Raw genomic sequence first — 18,699 nt, 5'->3', positions numbered from 1 at the left:
GGCCACAACTTCCGTCTACCCTTTTTCCTCTTGCACTTCCCAAACCCCCAACACATCTCTTACCTGCTCACCAAAATTGGTGGCATCCTTCTTGGTCACAGCCTTCTCTATCAAGGTCTCCTCTTGTGTCTCAGTCACCTCTGTGGATGCCACCTTTCCATGGCTTTGCGTTTGCTCTTCCTTCCTCTCTCTTGCACAACCTTCCCTTTGCATGTATGCGTGTCCTCGACCTCCTCCACGCCATGGAAACCTATGCACCATGAGGCCAGTTTCTTCCTCTTCCTCCTTCCCCGTCCAAAGCCTGCAAACCTGCAAACCTTTCGTGCTGGCTATCGACAACCCCCTTCCCACTTCACGCAGCCCACCTTAATAACTATGAGCCCCCCCCCGCCCCCTTCTTCCCAAAAAACAAATCCTCTCTCTGCCAAAACTAACCTCGCAATCCTGAGATTAGTATTCATCTTGAGATGTGTTTTTAAGCGCCAACGCTCTAGATCACCCGACAACCCTCCATTCGTCCTCCTCTGTAGACCCCACCCACACCACCCGGTTGTAGATAAACATGAGGGTAGTAGGGCTGCTTTGTAGTAGCGTGCGACCAGGCTCTAGTATTTCAACCCGCAAATTTAGCGAAGAGACATGGTATAAACTTTCTAAATTATAGGGCAGCATTGCGACTCGCAGGTTGTCACCTTCATTGCATTGCATATAGTGTCTCTGCTTGTTCTACCCATAGTGCTTCTTGTCCAATGCTCGAGTGGGTTCTCTGCATCGAAAGCTGGCTCCCATCTGCGCCTTCTTTAGGTGGAGTGAGCTTTCGATCAAGGGCTTTGTGTGTCTTACGCAGAAAATAGGAAAACTTGCACACCTTCCATCAGATGTTTGCTGCGCAGCTACAAACGGATAACAACAGATCCATGTGGTCAACAAGAGAACATCACCTTGGAAGGCACTGTAGGAGCATTGTGATTGTGCATTCCTTTTCAAGGGTACAGGGAATGCATTGTCAAATGAAGTCTGTGGAATCCAGAATCAGCAGGTTTACCAAGGCCGTGCGAGTTTGAGAGAGAGAGAGAGAGAGAGAGAGAGAGAGAGAGAGAGAATGCTGGCGGTCAAGAGTTTTTGGCGTTGCCTGTCATGCCACACGTTTGATGTGGATCTGTCTGCACCAAAGGACGTTAAAGATCTTTTCAAGAAGTATTCAGAGTATGAGGTCATGAGACCGGAGCACTTTCAAAAATTCCTATTTGAAGTTCAAGGGGAGACAAAATCAGAGGCTGATGCTGAAGCCATCATGACCAAATTTTTAAGTGAAAAGGGCACTGTTTGGGAGAAGCTAACCAGGCCCAAGTTCACTTTGGACGCACTTCTTACCTACCTTTTCAATGAGCAGTTGAACCCAGCCATCGATTACGAGGTACTTAAATCTGAGCATTTCTTCTTGGATATGTGGGCTATTGTTATTTTGTAGTCAATTACCTTTCAGTGGAGCGAGCACTGCCTGTCTAGTATCTGTTTTTGTCAAAGATGCTATGCATTCACTTGATTTTGACCGAGAGCATGTGGTTGATCACTTAAAAATTTATTTCTGAGAAGCCCTTGATATATAACTCTAGAGAATTATCAGATCCATTAGAATTGTTCATATAACTGCAACTATGCCACCCTTTGCGTTACCCAAGTCCACAAGGTTTATGTCATTGGAGATAGAACTCTGCCAATTTGAGTGTCGTAGGCATTATTGAGCTTTATTGTTGTATGCGAATGCCTAGATGCCTTTTATGGCCAAGCAAAATTGAGCAGCGGTACATTGGTCATTTTTAGAGCTCTGCAAGTTACTTTCTTGCACAGAATTAGGGCCTGATGAAATCAAACCATTGACAGAGGGCATAGTTATGCTCAATGGGGATGGGAAAGAGAATGGGCAAAGGTACAAAACAGGAAGTGGGGTAAATAATGTAAATAATGCAAATAAGTAAATACTAGAAATGAAAAGCTTCAAACTCAAAAGCAATTGGCCCAAAAATAGATGCCCAAAAGCTGCCAGTGCAAAAGCAGAAATTTGTACAGCTTTGCCATATCAGTAGGCAGTCAACGTAAAACACGGAAATTCGTACAGATCTTCCAAGTCAGCATGTCAGCGCAAAACCCGGAAATCCATATAGGTCTGCCACGTCATCAGTTGGCTGCGTATCTGTTGTGTGTGTGTGTGTGCTTGTCCTGCTTCACCTTCTGCTGTTGCTTCTAGGGTTTAAACTTTAGGCCTTTGACCCGGGATTTGCAGGTTGGCTCCGTTCTTCAATGACTTTACACGTCAGCAGTTTGTGACATGCCCCTTCTTGAAAGAAAGTAATCGTCTGCGATTACAACATATCTGCAAAACAACTCAAGTTAGCTCAAAAATTTCCGAGGGACAATCGGTTTTGTTATTCCAAATCGGAGCTCTTGATTTCCTGGGTCATTGGCTTCTCAGAAGAATCTCATCTAGTAAGGAGTCTCTTTCCAGATCGGAACTCTTGATATCTTGGGTCGTTGGTTTCCTGGAAGTATCTCATCCAATAAGGAATATTCAGTGGTTGGCACATCACAATGCAACACGAATGCTCACATATGCATGTTACAAGACATAGAAACATAAAGCCGCCGATGAACACTCCTCCCACATAACCTAACAAGGTCCGGGCCTTGAGATATTCAACCATTTCCCTCATCACTCCTCCTGCATAACCTAAAAAGGTCTGGGCCGCGAGATATAGAGGCCTTTTACAACCAAACGCCCCCCAAACAACAGCCTGCGTCGTTTGGAAGTGCTGAGAGTAACCACTGCTTAGTCTTCTTAATTTCCCCCCTTAAATAACCATCCAGGTCCGGGCCACGAGTAACAACAACAATACTTCCCCCGTAAATAACCACAAGGGTCCGGGTGTCAAGTGCATATCTAACCCTATGTGTACGTGGACAAGTTACTTCATGACAAGGGTTCAGTCGAGTTAAGTTAGTCTAGAATAGGAAGTGTTCTGACACTTTTGTGAGTCTGTTTGCAGATCGTGTATGTCCAGACACTTAAGAGTAGATGCATATCCTTTGGTTGCACACAGCATGATCATCAGATTACCATCAGATTCCATCAGGAGCATTTTTACAGTGCATAGATCTATTTTCCCTATTTTAGCCAATTTTCACTTATTATTTTTAAGTGACTTTTGTTGGGAATTGTTATGAGTGCGTATAGAGCTAGAAGAGAGCAAGAGGAGGCGCTCACAATGTACAAGAACTTGGACTTGATGATAAGCTTAATATTGATTATATGACCTAATACTTTATTAAGAGAGCTAGATACAAGACTGGGATTACATGACTTGAGTACAAGACAAGGCTTGATTGCAAGGACAAGACTTGAACATAAGAACTAGAAGAGGGATTTCCTCATAGGAGCCTCACAACTGGTGTTGGCAAGACTGAGGGGCTTGTGGCCCAAGACCCCTATTTATACTAGTGCTTGAGGAGGTTAGGACTTTCTAGGTTCTTCTTGAGGAGGTTAGAATCTTCTAGAATCTTCTTGATCCTTCTAGTTCTTCTAGAACCTTCTCGATCCTTCTTCAACTTTTTAGAGCTTCCAAAAAACTTCTAGATTCTTCCGAAATTTTCTCCATGCTTCTAGAAACTTCTAGAATCTCCTTGATACTTTTTAGAACCTTCTAGAATCTTCTAGATCCTTGTAGATTCTTCTAGAGCCTTCTAGTGATGATGTAGGCAATGACACAGGTGATGATGTAGGCAACGACTGACTCTCAAGCATCCATGACATTACCCCCTCCTCTAGCGACGAGTTCTACGAGGAGCAGTGGTGTTCCTTGACTGGAGCTTCCATGGATGCTGTTGATGGAACTCTTGGACTTTGAGAGATGCATGCTGAAGATTGTGTGCTGGTTCCAGGTTCGTTCAGTGACATCATAGCCTTTCCAATGCACCAAGTACTGTAACTTGCCACGCGAAACTCGAGAATCTAGAACTTTCTCGACCTCATATTCGTCATGTTCTTGAATCTCAACCGGAGGAGGTAGTTGTAGGGCTCTTTCGGGGATCTTAGATATGTGACAAGGTTCTAGGATTGAGACATGAAAGACCGGATGGATTTTCATGGATGAGGGCAATCGGAGTCGATAGGTGACTGGATTGACTTGAAGGATAATTTTAAACGGCCCAAGCCTTCGATAATCAAGCTTTTGACAGGGACGAGATGAACGCAAATCACTTTGGGTGTCACGTGACACATCTAACCCTATGTGTCCGTGGACAAGCTACAGCATGACCAGGGTTCAGTTCAGTCAAGTCAGTCTAGAATAGGAAGTGATCTGGCACTTTTGTGAGTGTTCGTAGACCGTGCATGTCCAAACACTTAGATTAGATGCATATCCTCTGGTTGCACACAGCATGATCATCAGCATTCCCATCAGAATTCATCAGAATCCATTAGGAGAATTTTCCAGTGCATTAAACCTATTTTCCCTATTTTTGACATTTTCACTTATTATTTTTAAGTGACTTTTGTTGAAAAGTAGGTAGGGCAATTTTGCAAGATAATGTATAAGCAAAGCAGAGTTAGCACTTTCTGGCTGAAGAGGCAGCAGGAGCACCTTGCTTAACAGGCAACTTCTCAGCAAGACCAACCCCCGCGACAACTCTAGCATTTTCAGCATTGCAGAAGGCCTAGTGTTTTTGCATCAGATCAGCCAGCGTTTTTGCATTTGCAGATTCACAGCAATAGTACATAGCAGTTCAGCCCTAGCGTTAGCAGATTCCCCCACACAGCAGATCAGCCCTAGCGTTAGCAGAATTCAGCCCTAGCATTTTTGGAGTAGCAGGCGACCTAGCGTTTTGCAGTTCCTTCGTGACGAAATCCACAGTAGCACCAGTGTTTTCAGTTTTCAGCAGTCAGTACCCGCAAAACAAGTCCCAAACCTCGCAGATCTCACCTTCCCGCAACAGATCCTCCCCACACGGTTAGATCCATCGAAGTTTGCAGATTCAGCCCGGAAAACTCAGATTTCAGCATTTGTGTCTTCAACGCGTCGTTGTTGCATCGTCGTCATTGTTGTCGTCATTGACATAGAGTCGAATTCAACAGATAAAGATTTGCAGATTTTAGCCATTAGCATTTTCAGATTTCAGCCCGTCTCGTCGTCGTCCTCATCGTCGTCGACATTGTCGTTGACATTGTCGGCAAGTCCAAGCATTGTAGAGATTTGTGCAATCATAAGTAGACCGCTCTTGCCATAGAGAGTGGGGCCTTCGGAGGAGGGTTTGACAACATTTCTGGTGTCGTATTTTCTTCTCTCTCTATCTCTCAGTCTCATGCACCTTCATTCACAATGTCCATTTACTTTGTTTGTGTCCATTGCACTCTCTCATCAAGAACGGAAGGCTCTCCCTTTCCATAAATAAAAGGAACCTTGAGCACAGTTCGGAGCACTCATCTTGAGCAAAGTTCAAACATTCAATCCGCTGCACCCAACATTGGTATCAGAGCTTTGGCAGTGTTCTGTATCACTCAAGGAAAGAACCACATATTTTTTTTTTGCTTGTTGAGGTCGCATGTAACCCAAGTTCTCTTGGGCGTGTCAATTCCTAATCGTGTTTTTGAAGAGTGACAGGAAATCCAAGAAAGAAGGGCTTGTCCAGCCTCCCCTTGTTCTCTTTTCACCCATTAAGAGCTGACCGTGCACTTAGCGGCCGGCCAATCGACGTGAGGTGGGAAAAAGCTACCTTGGTGTGAGCGCAAGGCCGCCAAGGGGTGCGCCCGTGGAAAAGAGCAGAGCTCGGTTAAAGAGAAGATCCTTCTCTAACACAGATTGCAAGCTAAAGAAGAACCTCAAGAACCTCAAGACCCTCAAGAACCCCAAGACCTTCAAGAACCTCAAGAACCCAAGAACCCAAGTTCCTCGTGAACTTAAGAACCCAAGATTTCAGTGGATGGTCATCACTCGAAGCGGAATGGATACTGCGCTTGGAAATGATGAGCATGAGAGAGGCGAAGAAGAATTTTCCCCACCAAGAGGTTTTTCCAACCCTCTCCCTTCCCCATCTACGCCAAGAATTGCACTAACTCCTATGAAGGAGTTGACGCAGTTGTTTATGGACAACAAGTTCGAATGCGAAGCAAGAGAAGCAGAAAGAAAGGCCTACGAAGAAAGTATGGCAGCCATAGATCGTGAATACGACGCAAAAATGGAAGCCATAGAGCGTGGGTACGAGCGCAAGAACAAAGAAAGACTAGCAAGATTTGATCGCGAGAACAAAGCAAGAATGCAAGAGATGTTGCGACTCTTTTCTCAAGTGCAGGCATAGATGCAAGAGATTCGGGAAAAGGAGACTCTCACTCTCTTCTTGTTATGTCCCGCTCACAGGAGAGGGGATCTAGCCCAGATGCCGTTGGGATGGGTGTCCAGTGTCCGGGTGGACGTAGTGTGAACACGGCCAGTGTGGCCGGCCATTATTATAAAAGGGAGGCCAAGGCCTCATTTGCAGTTATCGACCCCCATTGGCAGAGTGCCAGTGGTTAGCCCGCGAGGCTAGGAGTGTGCCAGGTCACCTCGAGGAGGTGAGGCCGGTGGTATGGGACGCTCGGTCTTACAGGTGTACGCCTACGTCCTCGGACGCTGGCCCAGCACGAGGGAGCTGCCGGATGGTGGCTATGGTCGGGTGGTTCGTCCGACGCGTGTCTGTAGGCGGTCCGTGTAGCCGAGAGATCCTCTCTCCTTGTTCATTTCATGGTATTAGAGCCGGTTTGGCTGCACGAAGGACTGTGTGCACACCTATGGACCGGTTCAGTCGGATAAAATCTGTTTTATGCAAGTTTTGATGAAATAACGGCTTAATTGATTATTTTCTTCTCATGAGCATGTGTACAGGTGAAATTTAATGCTTACTTTATTGATTTTGGGATGAGAATCAATGTTTTTAATTGGCGGGAGTGTTTAAAATCAGCAATTTTACTGACTTCTTGTGTTTTATTACAGTAGAATACAAGATTTGCTGATTTTTTCATGTGGTTTTCGATGAAAATCACTCCATTGCTGTTTAATTTGCTCATTGGGCATAAAATTCAACTACCTCATTTGTGCTAATTTTTTGATTTCATGCTTCTTTTAGTGCTAGGCTTCATTATGGCTGAGTCTGCCCTTGATCTCCGGAGTCATGACAGAAACTCAGTACGCTGAACTTTGTGTTGATGTATGCTCATGTGTGTGTGCGTGTGGTGTGTGTTGTGTCGGGGAGCATATATTAGTACCTAGTTCTACACCCACTATTGGGCACTGACGACGTTAGTGGGGATGTCGTGGTATTTAGTCAATACTATGCATGATGGAGCTGATGGTTATATCGTCTTGTGGGTGACTACCATGGGTCTATACCTTGCACTTTCCTTCAAGGGTGAATCTGGGCTTATCCTAGATTCATCTAGGTATATAAAATTCAGCATCCCTCTCTGTGTACTGCTGCAGTGAGTAGGAGAGAGAGAGAGAGAGAGAGAGAGAGAGAGAGAGAGAGAGAGAGAGAGAGAGTACCTCTCTCTTGTGAATACAGTGCTGCTGGTTTTCTGAAGTGGAGGGAGGAGGCAGCATGGGATTCCACCATGGAACCAACGTGGAGTTTTTTTTGCAGAGCTGGCTCCTACTTGGAGCTTGTTTTGCGTGCTGGACACAAGCCTCCATGAGCCCCAATATCTTCTCTCACTACGTGCGTTGCCTCTCTCCACGCGTCCGATTACTGGATCCACGCACTGGCGATATTTGCAGTCCTCGCTGAATTTTTACGCTGGCAGTTTTGGAGCCTTGCGCTGAATTTCCACGCTGCCTTGTCTATATCGCTGGCCTTTTATTTAAATGGCCAAGGTCACTTGAGTTATTTTAAAAAAAGGGGGGGCCTGGACACTTAGAATTCTTTTAAAGAAGGTATGAAAGCTGAGTTTATTAAAACTCACTTACAGAAACTTGCAGAAGTTTTACACAGAACTCAATTTTGGCTCTCTTGCTCCTCTCTCGAGCCTGCTCTCTCTCATCTGCTCGTGCTCTCGCGCTCCCGCCATCACCTGCTCTATCACGTGACACATCCAACCCTATGTGTCCGTGGACAAGCTACAACATGATCAGGGTTCAGTCTGTCCAGTCAGTCTAGATTAGAAGTGATCTGGCACTTTTGTGAGTCTATTCGTAGATTGTGCATGCCCAATCACTTAGTGTAGATGCATATCCTCTGGTTGCACACAACATGATCATAAGCATTCCCATCAGAATCCATCAGAATCAGTCAGGGGAATCTTCCAGTGATTTTAGCCTATTTTCCCTATTTTTGACTTTTTGCACTTATTAATTTAAGTGACTTCCCAACAAAAGTAGGTAGGGCAATTTTGCTAAGAAAATATATAAGCAAACCCAAGTTAGCACTAAATGGCAGAAGAGGCAGCAGGAGCTCCACGCTCAACAGGCAACTTCTCAGTAGACACCCCCAGGAGACCTAGCGTTTTGCAAATCCACCATCACCTAGCGTTTTTCCCCATCAGATCAGCCTCGGCTACTGCAGACAGCAAGAGCCCCAGCGTTTTTGAAAGAGGTCAAAAGAACAGCCTAGTGTTTTGCATTTTGCAGAACCACGACAGCAACAAGATCAAAATTCAGCCCTAGCGTTTTTGGTTGCAGATCAGCCCCGGCGTTTTGCACCTTTACCGCGAAGTCAAGGAAAATTAGCGTTTTCAGTTTCGAGCAGTTAGTACCTGCAGATCAAGTCCCGAACCTCGCAAGGTTTACAGTTTCAGCCCGGAAAACGCAGATTTCAGCATCTGCGTTTTCAGCGCGTTGTCGTTGCATCGTCGTCGTCATTGACATAGAGTCAGAATTCAGTAGCTAGAAGATTAGCAGATTTCAGCCCATAGCGTTTTTGGACAGCAGTAGAAAGATTGCAGATTTCAGCCCTTAGGTCGACTTCGTCATCACCATCGTCATCGTCGACATATCCTAGACTTGCATCAGTCTCATGCATCACCATTGTACGACTTTGTGCAATCATAAGTAGACCACTCTCGCCGACGAGTGGGGCCTTAGGAGGAGGGTTTTACGTCTCTGGTGTCGTATCTCTCTTCTCTCTTTATCTCTCAGTCTCATACACTTGCACGCACAGTGTCCATTCTCTTTGTTTTGATCATAGCACTCTCTCATTAAGAACGGAAGGTTGTCCTTCCATAAGAACAAAAAGGAACCTTGAGCACAGTTCAGAGAACTCATCTTGAGCAAAGCGCAAACATTCATTCCGCTGCACCTAACATTGGTATCAGAGCTTTGGCAGTGTTCTGTATCACTCAAGGAAAGAACCACAAGAATTTTTTTGCTTGTTGCGGTCGCACGAATCCAAGTTCTCTTGGGAGTGTCGATTCCTAATCGTGTTTTTTGAAGAGTGACAGGAATGCCAAGAAAGAAGGGCTTGTCCAGCCTCCCCTTGTGTCTCTTTTCACTCATTGAGAGCGGACCATGCACTTAGCGGCCGGCCACTCGACGTGAGGTGGAAAAAAGCAACCTTGGTGTGAGCGCAAGGCCGCCAAGGGGTGCGTCTGCAGAAAGGAGTAGAACTCGGATGAAGAGAAGATCCTTCTCAAACATGGTTTGCAAGCGAAAGAAAACCTCAAGATCCTCAAGAACCCAAGTTCCTCGTGAACTTAAGAACCCAAGACCCCCAAGAACCCAAGTTCCTCGTGAACTTAAGAACCCAAGACCACAAGAACCCACAAGAACCAAAGACTTCAGAATGGTCATCACTCAAAGCGGAATGGATACTTCGCTTGGAGGTGATGAGCATGAGAGAGGCGAAGAAGAATTTTCCTCACCAGGAGGTTTTTCCGACCCTCCCCCTTCCTCATCTACGTCAAGGATTGCACTAACTCCTATGGAGGAGTTGAAGCAGTTGTTTAAGGAAAGACAGTTAGACCACGAAGAAAAAAAAGTAGAAAGAGAAGCAGAAAGAAAGGCCTACGAAAAACGAAGGGCAGCCATAGATCGTGAATACGAAGAAGGAATGGCAGCCATAGAGCGTCAGTACGACTTGTAAGAAAAAGAAAGTCAAGCCAAATTTGATCGCGAGAACAAAGCAAGAATGCAAGAGATGTTGCGACCCTTTTCTCAAGTGCAGGCACAGATGCAAGAGATTCAGGAGAAGGAGACTCTCTCAGTCTCTTCTTCTGCAAAGCATGATACACAGGATTTGCATGATGATAAGCATGATGATTTGGATGCCAATGATTTGCATAATGATTTGGATGACAATGACAAGCATGATGATTTGCATGATCAAGATGTGATTTCTCACGAGTATGATGATTTGCATGATCAAGATGTGATTTCTCACAAGCATGATGAGTTGCATGAAGATGAAGTGATTGCTCACAAGAAGGATGATGTGTTATGTCACGTGACACATCCCAACCCTAAGTGTCCGTGGACAAGCTACACCACAACAGCATTCAGTCAATCCAGTCAGTTTAGATTAGCAGTGATCTGGCACTTTTGTGAGTCTATTCGTAGACCGTGCATGCCGAATCACTTAGCATAGATGCATATCCCCCGGTTGCACACAACATGATCATCAGTATTCCCTTCAGGATCCATCAGATTCAATCAGTGGAATTTTCCAGTGCATTTAGCCTATTTTCCCTATTTTTGGTTATTTTCACTTATTATTTTTAAGTGACTTTCCAACAAAAGTAGGTAGGGCAATTTTGCTAAGTTAATATATAAGCAAACCCAAGTTAGCACTTTCTGGCAGAAGAGGCAGCAGGAGCTTCCCGCTCAACAGGCAACTTCTCAGCAGTACCTCCCCCTCAGCATTAGACCATCGCCATCCTCTCCCATCCCTTGGCGTTTTCCCTTCACAGCAGATCCATCGCCATCCAAGTCCTCCATTGCCTGGCGTTTATACCATTCAGCCCTGGCGTTTTCTCACTGCCATAGCCAGCGTTTTTCAACCTCAGCAGAGCCCTAGCGATATCAGCCAAAAAACGCCAGCAGACATCAGCTTTGGTAGCGTTTTTGCAGCAGAGTTTCAGCCTTGGAAAAACGCAAGTTTTCAACAGATAGATCGCAATAGAACCGACCCAGATTGGTTGCAGAAGTCCCCCCATCTTTAGCCCAAGAAAACGCAGCCAAAACAGTCATTTTCAGCCACCGAAACAGTTCCGAAATTCAGCAGTTAGCAGACCACAGATTTCAGCCATCAAGTCGTCGTCGCCATCACCGTCGTCGTCATCGGCATAGTCTCATTGCATACGCATTGTACACCTTTGTGCAATCAAAGTTAGACCACTCTCGCCGACGAGAGTGGGGCCTTCGGAGGCGGGTTTTACAACCTCTCGGTGTCATATCTCTTCTCTCTCCTTCTCTCAGTCTCATTCACTTGCACGCACAATATCCACTCACTTTGTTCGTGATCATAGCACTCTCCATAAGAGGGAAAGCTCTCTCTTTCCCTAAGAACTAAAAGGAACCTTGAGCAATAAAGATCACTAATCTTGAGAAAATACAACATTCATTCCGTTGCATCTTACATTGGTATTAGAGCTTTGGAAGTGTTCTGCATTACTCAAGGAAAGAACCACAAGAACCACTATTTTTTTTTGCTTGTTGCGGTTGCACGAACCCAGGGCGTGGCGATTCCTAATCGTGTTTTGTTGAAGAGTGACAGGAATCGCAAGAAAGAAGGGCTTGTCCAGCCTCCCCTTGTGTCTCTTTTCACTCATTGATAGTGGACCGTGCACTTAGCGGCTGGCCAATTGACGTGAGGTGGGAAAAAGCAGCCTTGGTGTGAGCGCAAGGCCGCCAAGGGGTGCGCCCGCAGAAAGGAGTAGAACTCAGGTGAAGAGAAGATCCTTCTCCAACGCGATTTGCAAGCGAAAGAAAACCTCAAGAACCCCAAGAACCCAAGACCCTCAAGAACCTCAAGAACCCAAGACCCTCAAGACTCAAGAACCTCAAGACCCTCAAGAACCCAAGTTCCTCGCGAGCTTAAGAACCCAAGATCATAGTGCATGGTCGTCACCCGAAGCCGAATGGATACTTCGCATGCAAGTGATGAGCATGAGAGAGGCGACGAAGACTCGTCCCCACCCGGAGATGATTTCTTCAACCCTCCCCCTTCGCCATCTACGTCACCAAGATCGCCAAACCCTATGGAGAAAATGGTCAAGCAGATGATGGCCATGATGGATAGACAAGAAGCAAATCGCCTTGCTGAGGAACGTGAGCGCTTTGCTAAGGACCGTGAGCGTGACGACAGAATTGCAAGAATGGCCACAGACCACGCAGCCAAGGTCGCACAACAAGAAGAAAATCGCATTGCTTTAGAAGGTGAACGTGACGCAAGAAAAGAAAGAAAAGAACTACGAAAGGAGGAAGCGGCAGCATGAGCCGCAGCTTTGGAGGCCGAGCGTGAAGCTCGACGAGAGCTACGCACTCAAGAGTTGCTTGCCCAAATCCTAGCCTCGAAAACCGAACCACCCAAAGAACGTGGGAGTTCGTCAAGTGGCGCAAGCCACGATGCGGATTCCAACCATCGAGTCACAGAGAAGTTGACTTTCAATAAGTATGACGGTAAGATGGATGCTACTATTATTCATTCTTGGTTGCATCAATTTAATGCTTATTTTGCAACAACTAAGAAGACATGAAATAGCAAAGTTTTGATGGTAGCTATATACCTTGCCGGTGATGCCATTAATTGGTACCACGCATGGCAAGAGGCAAAGCTAGCCGTGCACCTAGAGGCAGCTGACGATTGCACGCACCCCTCTTTTAGTTGGGCTGATTTCCAAGACAAGCTCAAGGCGCGGTTTATGCCACCTCAGTACCTCGCACGATTGAAGGACGATTGACACGCTCTCAAGCAAAATGGTATGCTGGTTATGTCTTTTTTCTAGTCGTGTTTTGCAGCTAGGTACCCAACTACGCATGTCGGATGATGAGCGCAAAGAGGCTTTTCTCTTATGATTGGACGAGTATATCAAGTACGATGTCGAGGTATTCGATCCAATCGATCTCAACAAGGCGGTAGCGGTTGCTCTCACACACGAGATGAAGCATAACAAGGGAAAGCCTAAGGAGAACAAAGCCTAAGCACCGTTTTGTCATATTGTTTGACCCAGGTAGTATGCATGATGTGATCAGTTCCTCTCTTGTTGAGAGAGCCCGCCTCGAGGTTAGTCCGAGATCTCCTATCGATGTCTCTAGCTTTCGTCTCGGTATGGACGCTCTCATCACAGAGGAATGCCTTGATGTGTTGTTTGCAATGCAACAGACTGCCTTCACTAGAAGATTTGTTGTTTCTCCTCTCTTAGGATGTGATATGATTTTAGGCATGAAATGGTTTCGTGAACTGAACCCTCTCGTTGATTGGGTTATGAAGTTCAAGTACTGCTCGACCCACACAGCAGAGTGGGCCGGCGAAGAGTCCCTTCCTGGATTCCGGATGCTGTTGGCGATCTCCCTTGACGCCATACAGTTCGGTACCAATACCTCACTTTGAAAAGGAGGGGATGTCACGTGACACATCCCAACCCTATGTGTCCGTGGACAAGCTACACCACAGCAGGGTTCAGTTTGTCCAGTCAGTTTAGCTTAGCAGTGATCTGGCACTTTTGTGAGTCTATTCGTCGACCGTGCATGCCCAGTCACTTAGCATAGATGCATATCCTCCGGTTGCACACAGCATGATCATTAGTATTCCCTTTAGGATCCATCGGATTCAGTCAGGGGAATTTTCCAGTGTATTTAGCCTATTTTCCCTATTGTTGGTTATTTTCACTTATTATTTTTAAGTGACTTTCCAACAAAAGTAGGTAGGGCAATTTTGTTAAGTTAATTTATAAGCAAACCCAAGTTAGCACTTTCTGGCAGAAGAAGAAGCAGGAGCTTCCCGCTCAATAGGCAACTTCTCAACAGTACCCCCCCCTCAGCATTAGACCATCGCCATCCTCTCCTATCCCTTGGCATTTTCCCTTCACAGCAGATTCATCGCCATCCAAGTCCTCCATTGCCTGGCGTTTATACCATTCAACCCTGGCGTTTTCTCACTGCCATAGCCAGCGTTTTTCAACCTCAGCAGAGACCTAGCAATATCAGCCAAAAAACGCCAGCAGACATCAGCTTTAGTAGCGTTTTTGCAGCAGAATTTCAGCCTTGGAAAAACGCAAGTTTTCAGCAGATAGATCGCAGTAGAACCGACCCAGATTGGTTGCAGAAGTCCCCCCATCTTTAGCCCAAGAAAACGCAGCCAAAACAGTCATTTTCAGCCACCAAAACAGTCCCAAAATTCAGCAGTTAGAAGACCACAGATTTCAGCCATCAAGTCGTTGTCGTCATCACCGTCGTCGTCATCGGCATAGTCCCATTGCATCAGTCCATTGCATACGCATTGTACACCTTTGTGCAGTCAAAGTTAGACCACTCTCGCCGACGAGAGTGGGGCCTTCGGAGGAGGGTTTTACAACCTCTCGGTGTCGTATCTCTTCTCTCTCCTTCTCTCAGTCTCATTCACTTGCACGCACAATATCCACTCACTTTGTTCGTGATCATAGCACTCTACAAGACGGAAGGCTCTCTCCTTTCCTAAGAACTAAAAGGAACCTTGAGCAATAAAGATCACTAATCTTGAGAAAATACAACATTCATTCCGCTGCACCTTACATGTTAGTTGATACTTTTTCTAGCGAAACTAACCTCGTTGTAGATTTGATCAATCACGAAGAACCGATCTTGGCTTTCAAGTCGAGGTCCAAAGAACCCCCACAATATAATTCGATCATTCAAGGAGAAGCGATCTTGGCTCTCGAGCCTAGGTCCAAAGAACCCTCACAGGAAGTATTATGTGTTCGCATGATTGATATGCATGCATTGTTCGAGTGTTTCATCCGTGATCGTTTCCTGCATTTTAGTCAGCGTCTTTATGTGATCCCTTTTACTAGGCATGACATATTGTACGTTGAGCACGTTTCGCTCATGAATGAGCACGAATGTATGCGGATTGTTTAGGAAAAGCTTGTTGGGTTAAAGGCCTAAATAACCCCTTTTTGTACATTTTTATACTTTGTCCTATTGAACCTGGACACATTTTTTAAAGGTCACTTATAATAAAAGTGGGAAAACCCAAAACTCACTTATTGAGTTTTCCCCAAAAACGTGAGCCCTCTCTCTCTCCCTCTTCGTTCTGCTAGCCCTTTCCTTCTGCAGCATAGTGCTTCCGCTTCAAGCCTCAAGGCCTGCACATCTTCGCGTGCTCTATCACTTGCACACATCGTCGCACGCTCAACAACTGGTATCAGAGCCAGATTAGGGTTTCAGAAGCTTTGCGCAAGTGGCTGGACAGCAGGCGAAAGGCTTCTCTCGCGTCAAATTTCCGCTTTTATCTCGAAGCCCTTTGCTTCCGGTGTCACCTAGGGTGATTAGGGTTTCCAAAACAGCCTAAAACAGGTTGAAATTAGGTCAAAACAGGTAAAAACCAGAAAATTACAGGTCAAAACAGCAAAACACAGGTGTTCTAAATCGATTCCTGTGAATGCCCCTTGCTTTTCCCACTCAAAACAGGTCCATTTGATGCAAATTGATGCGCCAAAACAGTAAATTTGCAGAAAATTCAGAATTAGATTGTTTTTATGTACAGAAATTGAGGTTTATGTACGTCTTTTGTGGGTTTATGCAAGTATGCATTGGGGATACTTGTTAATTGCTGAAATTTTTAGCACATTGTATGCAACGTGCGGTATATTGTGATCACTGAAAATTTTCAGATTTTGTGTAGACACTTTCTGCCGTATTTTTATCCGTGCAAATGGCCTCTACTTCCTCGTCGTCTGATGCCAAGAGCTTGATGGAAATCAAGCGATTTGACGGTACAAGTTTCGACCTATGGCAGGACAGGATGCAGGGGATTTTGTTCCTCAAGGATTGTGAGGACGCCCTTTTGGCTGTAAAGCCTGAGGATATGCCGGATGAGGATTGGGCCAAGCTCAACAAGAGGGCAAAGGCCTATATCAAAATGGCTGTGACCGATGACATTCTGGTGGACATAAAGGGCTTGGACAATGTACATGCAATTTGGCATAAGTTGAAGGCCACTTATGAGAATGCCACCCCTGTGAATCAGGTGCATTTGATGCGCAAACGGGTGAACATGATGCTTGACGAAGCCAAGTCGGCTTCTGAGCACTTAAGTGCTTTCACCAGTGTTATGAGTCAGCTACAGGATACTGGGCTTCAACCTTTTGATGACAAGTTGAAAGCCATATTTTTGTTGATGACTTTGCCAGACTCTTGGAAAACGCTTGTGGTTTCTTTGAGTAATAGCCCCAACCTCACATATGATGGAGTGCGAGGCTCCATCTTAAATGAGGAAATTAGACGCAAGTCTAGTGGTGGGGAAGATGACAGTTCTGCTTACAATGCGAGAGGCAGAAGTCAGAAGCAAAATACAGGTACCAAGACTCAAAATAGGAGCAAAAGCAAGTCTAGGGATAAGGACGTGACTTGTTACCAGTGTGGCAAAAAAGGCCATAAGAAGCCAGATTGCAGGTATTTCAAGAAAGAGCAGGAAAGAAAGAAGGAATCACAGGAGAAGAAGAAGACAGAGGATAAGAAAGGGGAAAAATCAGCAGGTACCTCCTCCAAGGATTCGGAGACTGTCAATGTATCCTCTAGTGTGGTTATCACAGAGTTATCCGACACTGAGGAGATCTTGGTTGCAGCTTCATGCCCCTCAGATTTTGTTGTAGCAAATGCAGCAGACATGCTTATCTCACGTAGAGATGTCATTGATGCATTGCTAAGTGCAAATGATGGCCTTACACAGTCTTGGATAGTAGACTCGGGTGCCTCATTTCATGTGACTCCATCTGTGGAGTGTTTTGTTTCTTATTATGCAGGGAAGTATGGCAAGGTTTACCTTGGGGATAACCATGCTTGTGACATTGAAGGAATGGGCACTGTGCGCTTGGCATTAAACAATGGCCAAGAGTTTATGCTTAAAGATGTAAGGTATGTACCAAGCATCAAGAAGAGTCTATTGTCTGTTGGCCAGATGGATGCACAGGGTTATACAACCATTTTTGCTGGGGGTTCATGGAAGTTGCTTAAGGGATCATTGCTCATTGTCAAGGGATGCAAGAGTGGTACATTGTACTATTTACATGGCAAAGCTTTGCCTGGCAAGTTTCTTGCAGTGGCCGAAGTTGCTTCTCATTTGGAGTTGTGGCACAAAAGACTTGGCCATATGAGCCAGAAGGGACTTGATGTGCTCTCCTCTTTGAAGAGGGTTGATGTAAAGGGCACCAAGTTAGATTTTTGTAATGACTGTTTGAATGGTAAACAAAAGAAGTCTTCTTATTATTCTGGTGTCTCGCGCAAAGCTAATGGTCTTGATTTAATTCACTCCGATGTATGTTCAATGCCTGTTAAGTCTTTTGGTGGTGCATTATACTTTGTTACATTCATTGATGATTGCACTAGAAAAGGCTGGGCATATTTGTTAAAAAATAAGAGTGAGACATTTAATGCATTTAAGAGGTTTCATGCTTTTGTGAGCACGCAAAAGGGTAGTAAGCTTAAATGTCTGAGATCTGACAATGGGGGGGAGTACACGTCTGCTGAATTTCAGCGTTATTGCGAAGAATATGGGATTAAAAGGGAGTTGACAGCCCCTTATAATCCATTTTCTAATGGTGTGGCTGAGAGGTATAATCATACTTTATGTGAGAGAGTGCGTTGCATGTTGTCCACGGCTAATCTCCCTCATGGGTTTTGGGGAGAGGCTTTGAAAACCGCAGTTCATATATGCAATCGCTCTCCTAACAGTACGCTGAAACATGACATTCCAGAGGAGGTTTGGTCTGGCAAACCTGCCTCTTATGATCATTTGAGAGTGTTTGGCTGCGAGGCTTTTGTCCATGTTCGTAATGACTTGAGGACAAAGCTAGATGCCAAGTCCATCCAAGGACTCTTCCTAGGTTATGGGGAAGAGGGTGAAATGGGCTACAGGATATGGTTGCCTCAGTTTAAGAGGGTTGTACGCAGCCGAGATGTAGTGTTCAATGAGGCTAAATTGCTGAAAAATGCTACATCTTATGAAATTGACAAGAAATCGGTCAAATTTCAGCCTCTCTTGCCACCTATTGATGTTGAAAAAGAGCCTCAGGATGCATTACCGCAAGCTGAAATTGATAATCAGCCGGTTAACCTTGAGCCAGAAGAGGTAGGACATGATTTAGATGCTCCAAATGAGGATGGACAGCCACTTGTCATGGCTGAAAATGATTTTCAGCAGCATGAGCATGCTGAAAATGAGTTGCCTCCTGATGTAGAACCTGTGCCTGAGAATGTAGATCATTGGGTACGCAGGTCTACTCGTGTTAGAAGGTTGATACAGCGCTTTGAGCCCTCTTTGCATCATGTTATGTTGACAGATGAGGGAGAGCCTCTTACGTATAAAGAGGCAAAGACATGTGAGTCAAGCAGTAAGTGGGAGCTTGCAATGCAAGAGGAAATGAAATCCTTGTATGCAAATGATACTTGGGATCTTGTGCTATTGCCTAAAGGAAGAAAGGCTCTTCCTAACAAATGGGTTTACAAGGTCAAATGTGTTGATGGAAAGCCCAAGTATAAAGCAAGGTTA

The 18,699-nt window shown here is 45.2% G+C and overlaps 1 protein-coding gene across 2 annotated transcripts in view; it reads left to right on the top strand.

The window, feature by feature from the left end:
- Positions 1-638: 638 nt before the first annotated feature.
- LOC147453950 (phosphoinositide phospholipase C 2-like) overlaps positions 639-18,699 on the top strand; it is a 90,952-nt gene continuing 72,891 nt past the window's right edge. Inside the window, exon 1 of one of the 2 annotated variants that reach the window (XM_086515995.1) lies at positions 639-1,417. In XM_086515995.1, coding sequence (XP_086372121.1) covers positions 1,103-1,417 — 315 coding nt within the window. In that variant the 5' untranslated portion in view covers positions 639-1,102. The remainder of the gene's footprint in view (positions 1,418-18,699) is intronic. The other variant, XM_086515994.1, reaches the window with a different exon arrangement.

This window comes from Adiantum capillus-veneris, chromosome 7 (assembly GCF_014529385.1).
Source record: "Adiantum capillus-veneris isolate H3 chromosome 7, ASM1452938v2, whole genome shotgun sequence".
Taxonomy (NCBI): domain Eukaryota; kingdom Viridiplantae; phylum Streptophyta; class Polypodiopsida; order Polypodiales; family Pteridaceae; genus Adiantum; species Adiantum capillus-veneris.
The sequence above is the reverse complement of the archived record's forward strand: the minus strand, read 5'-3'. Positions and strand labels throughout refer to the sequence as shown.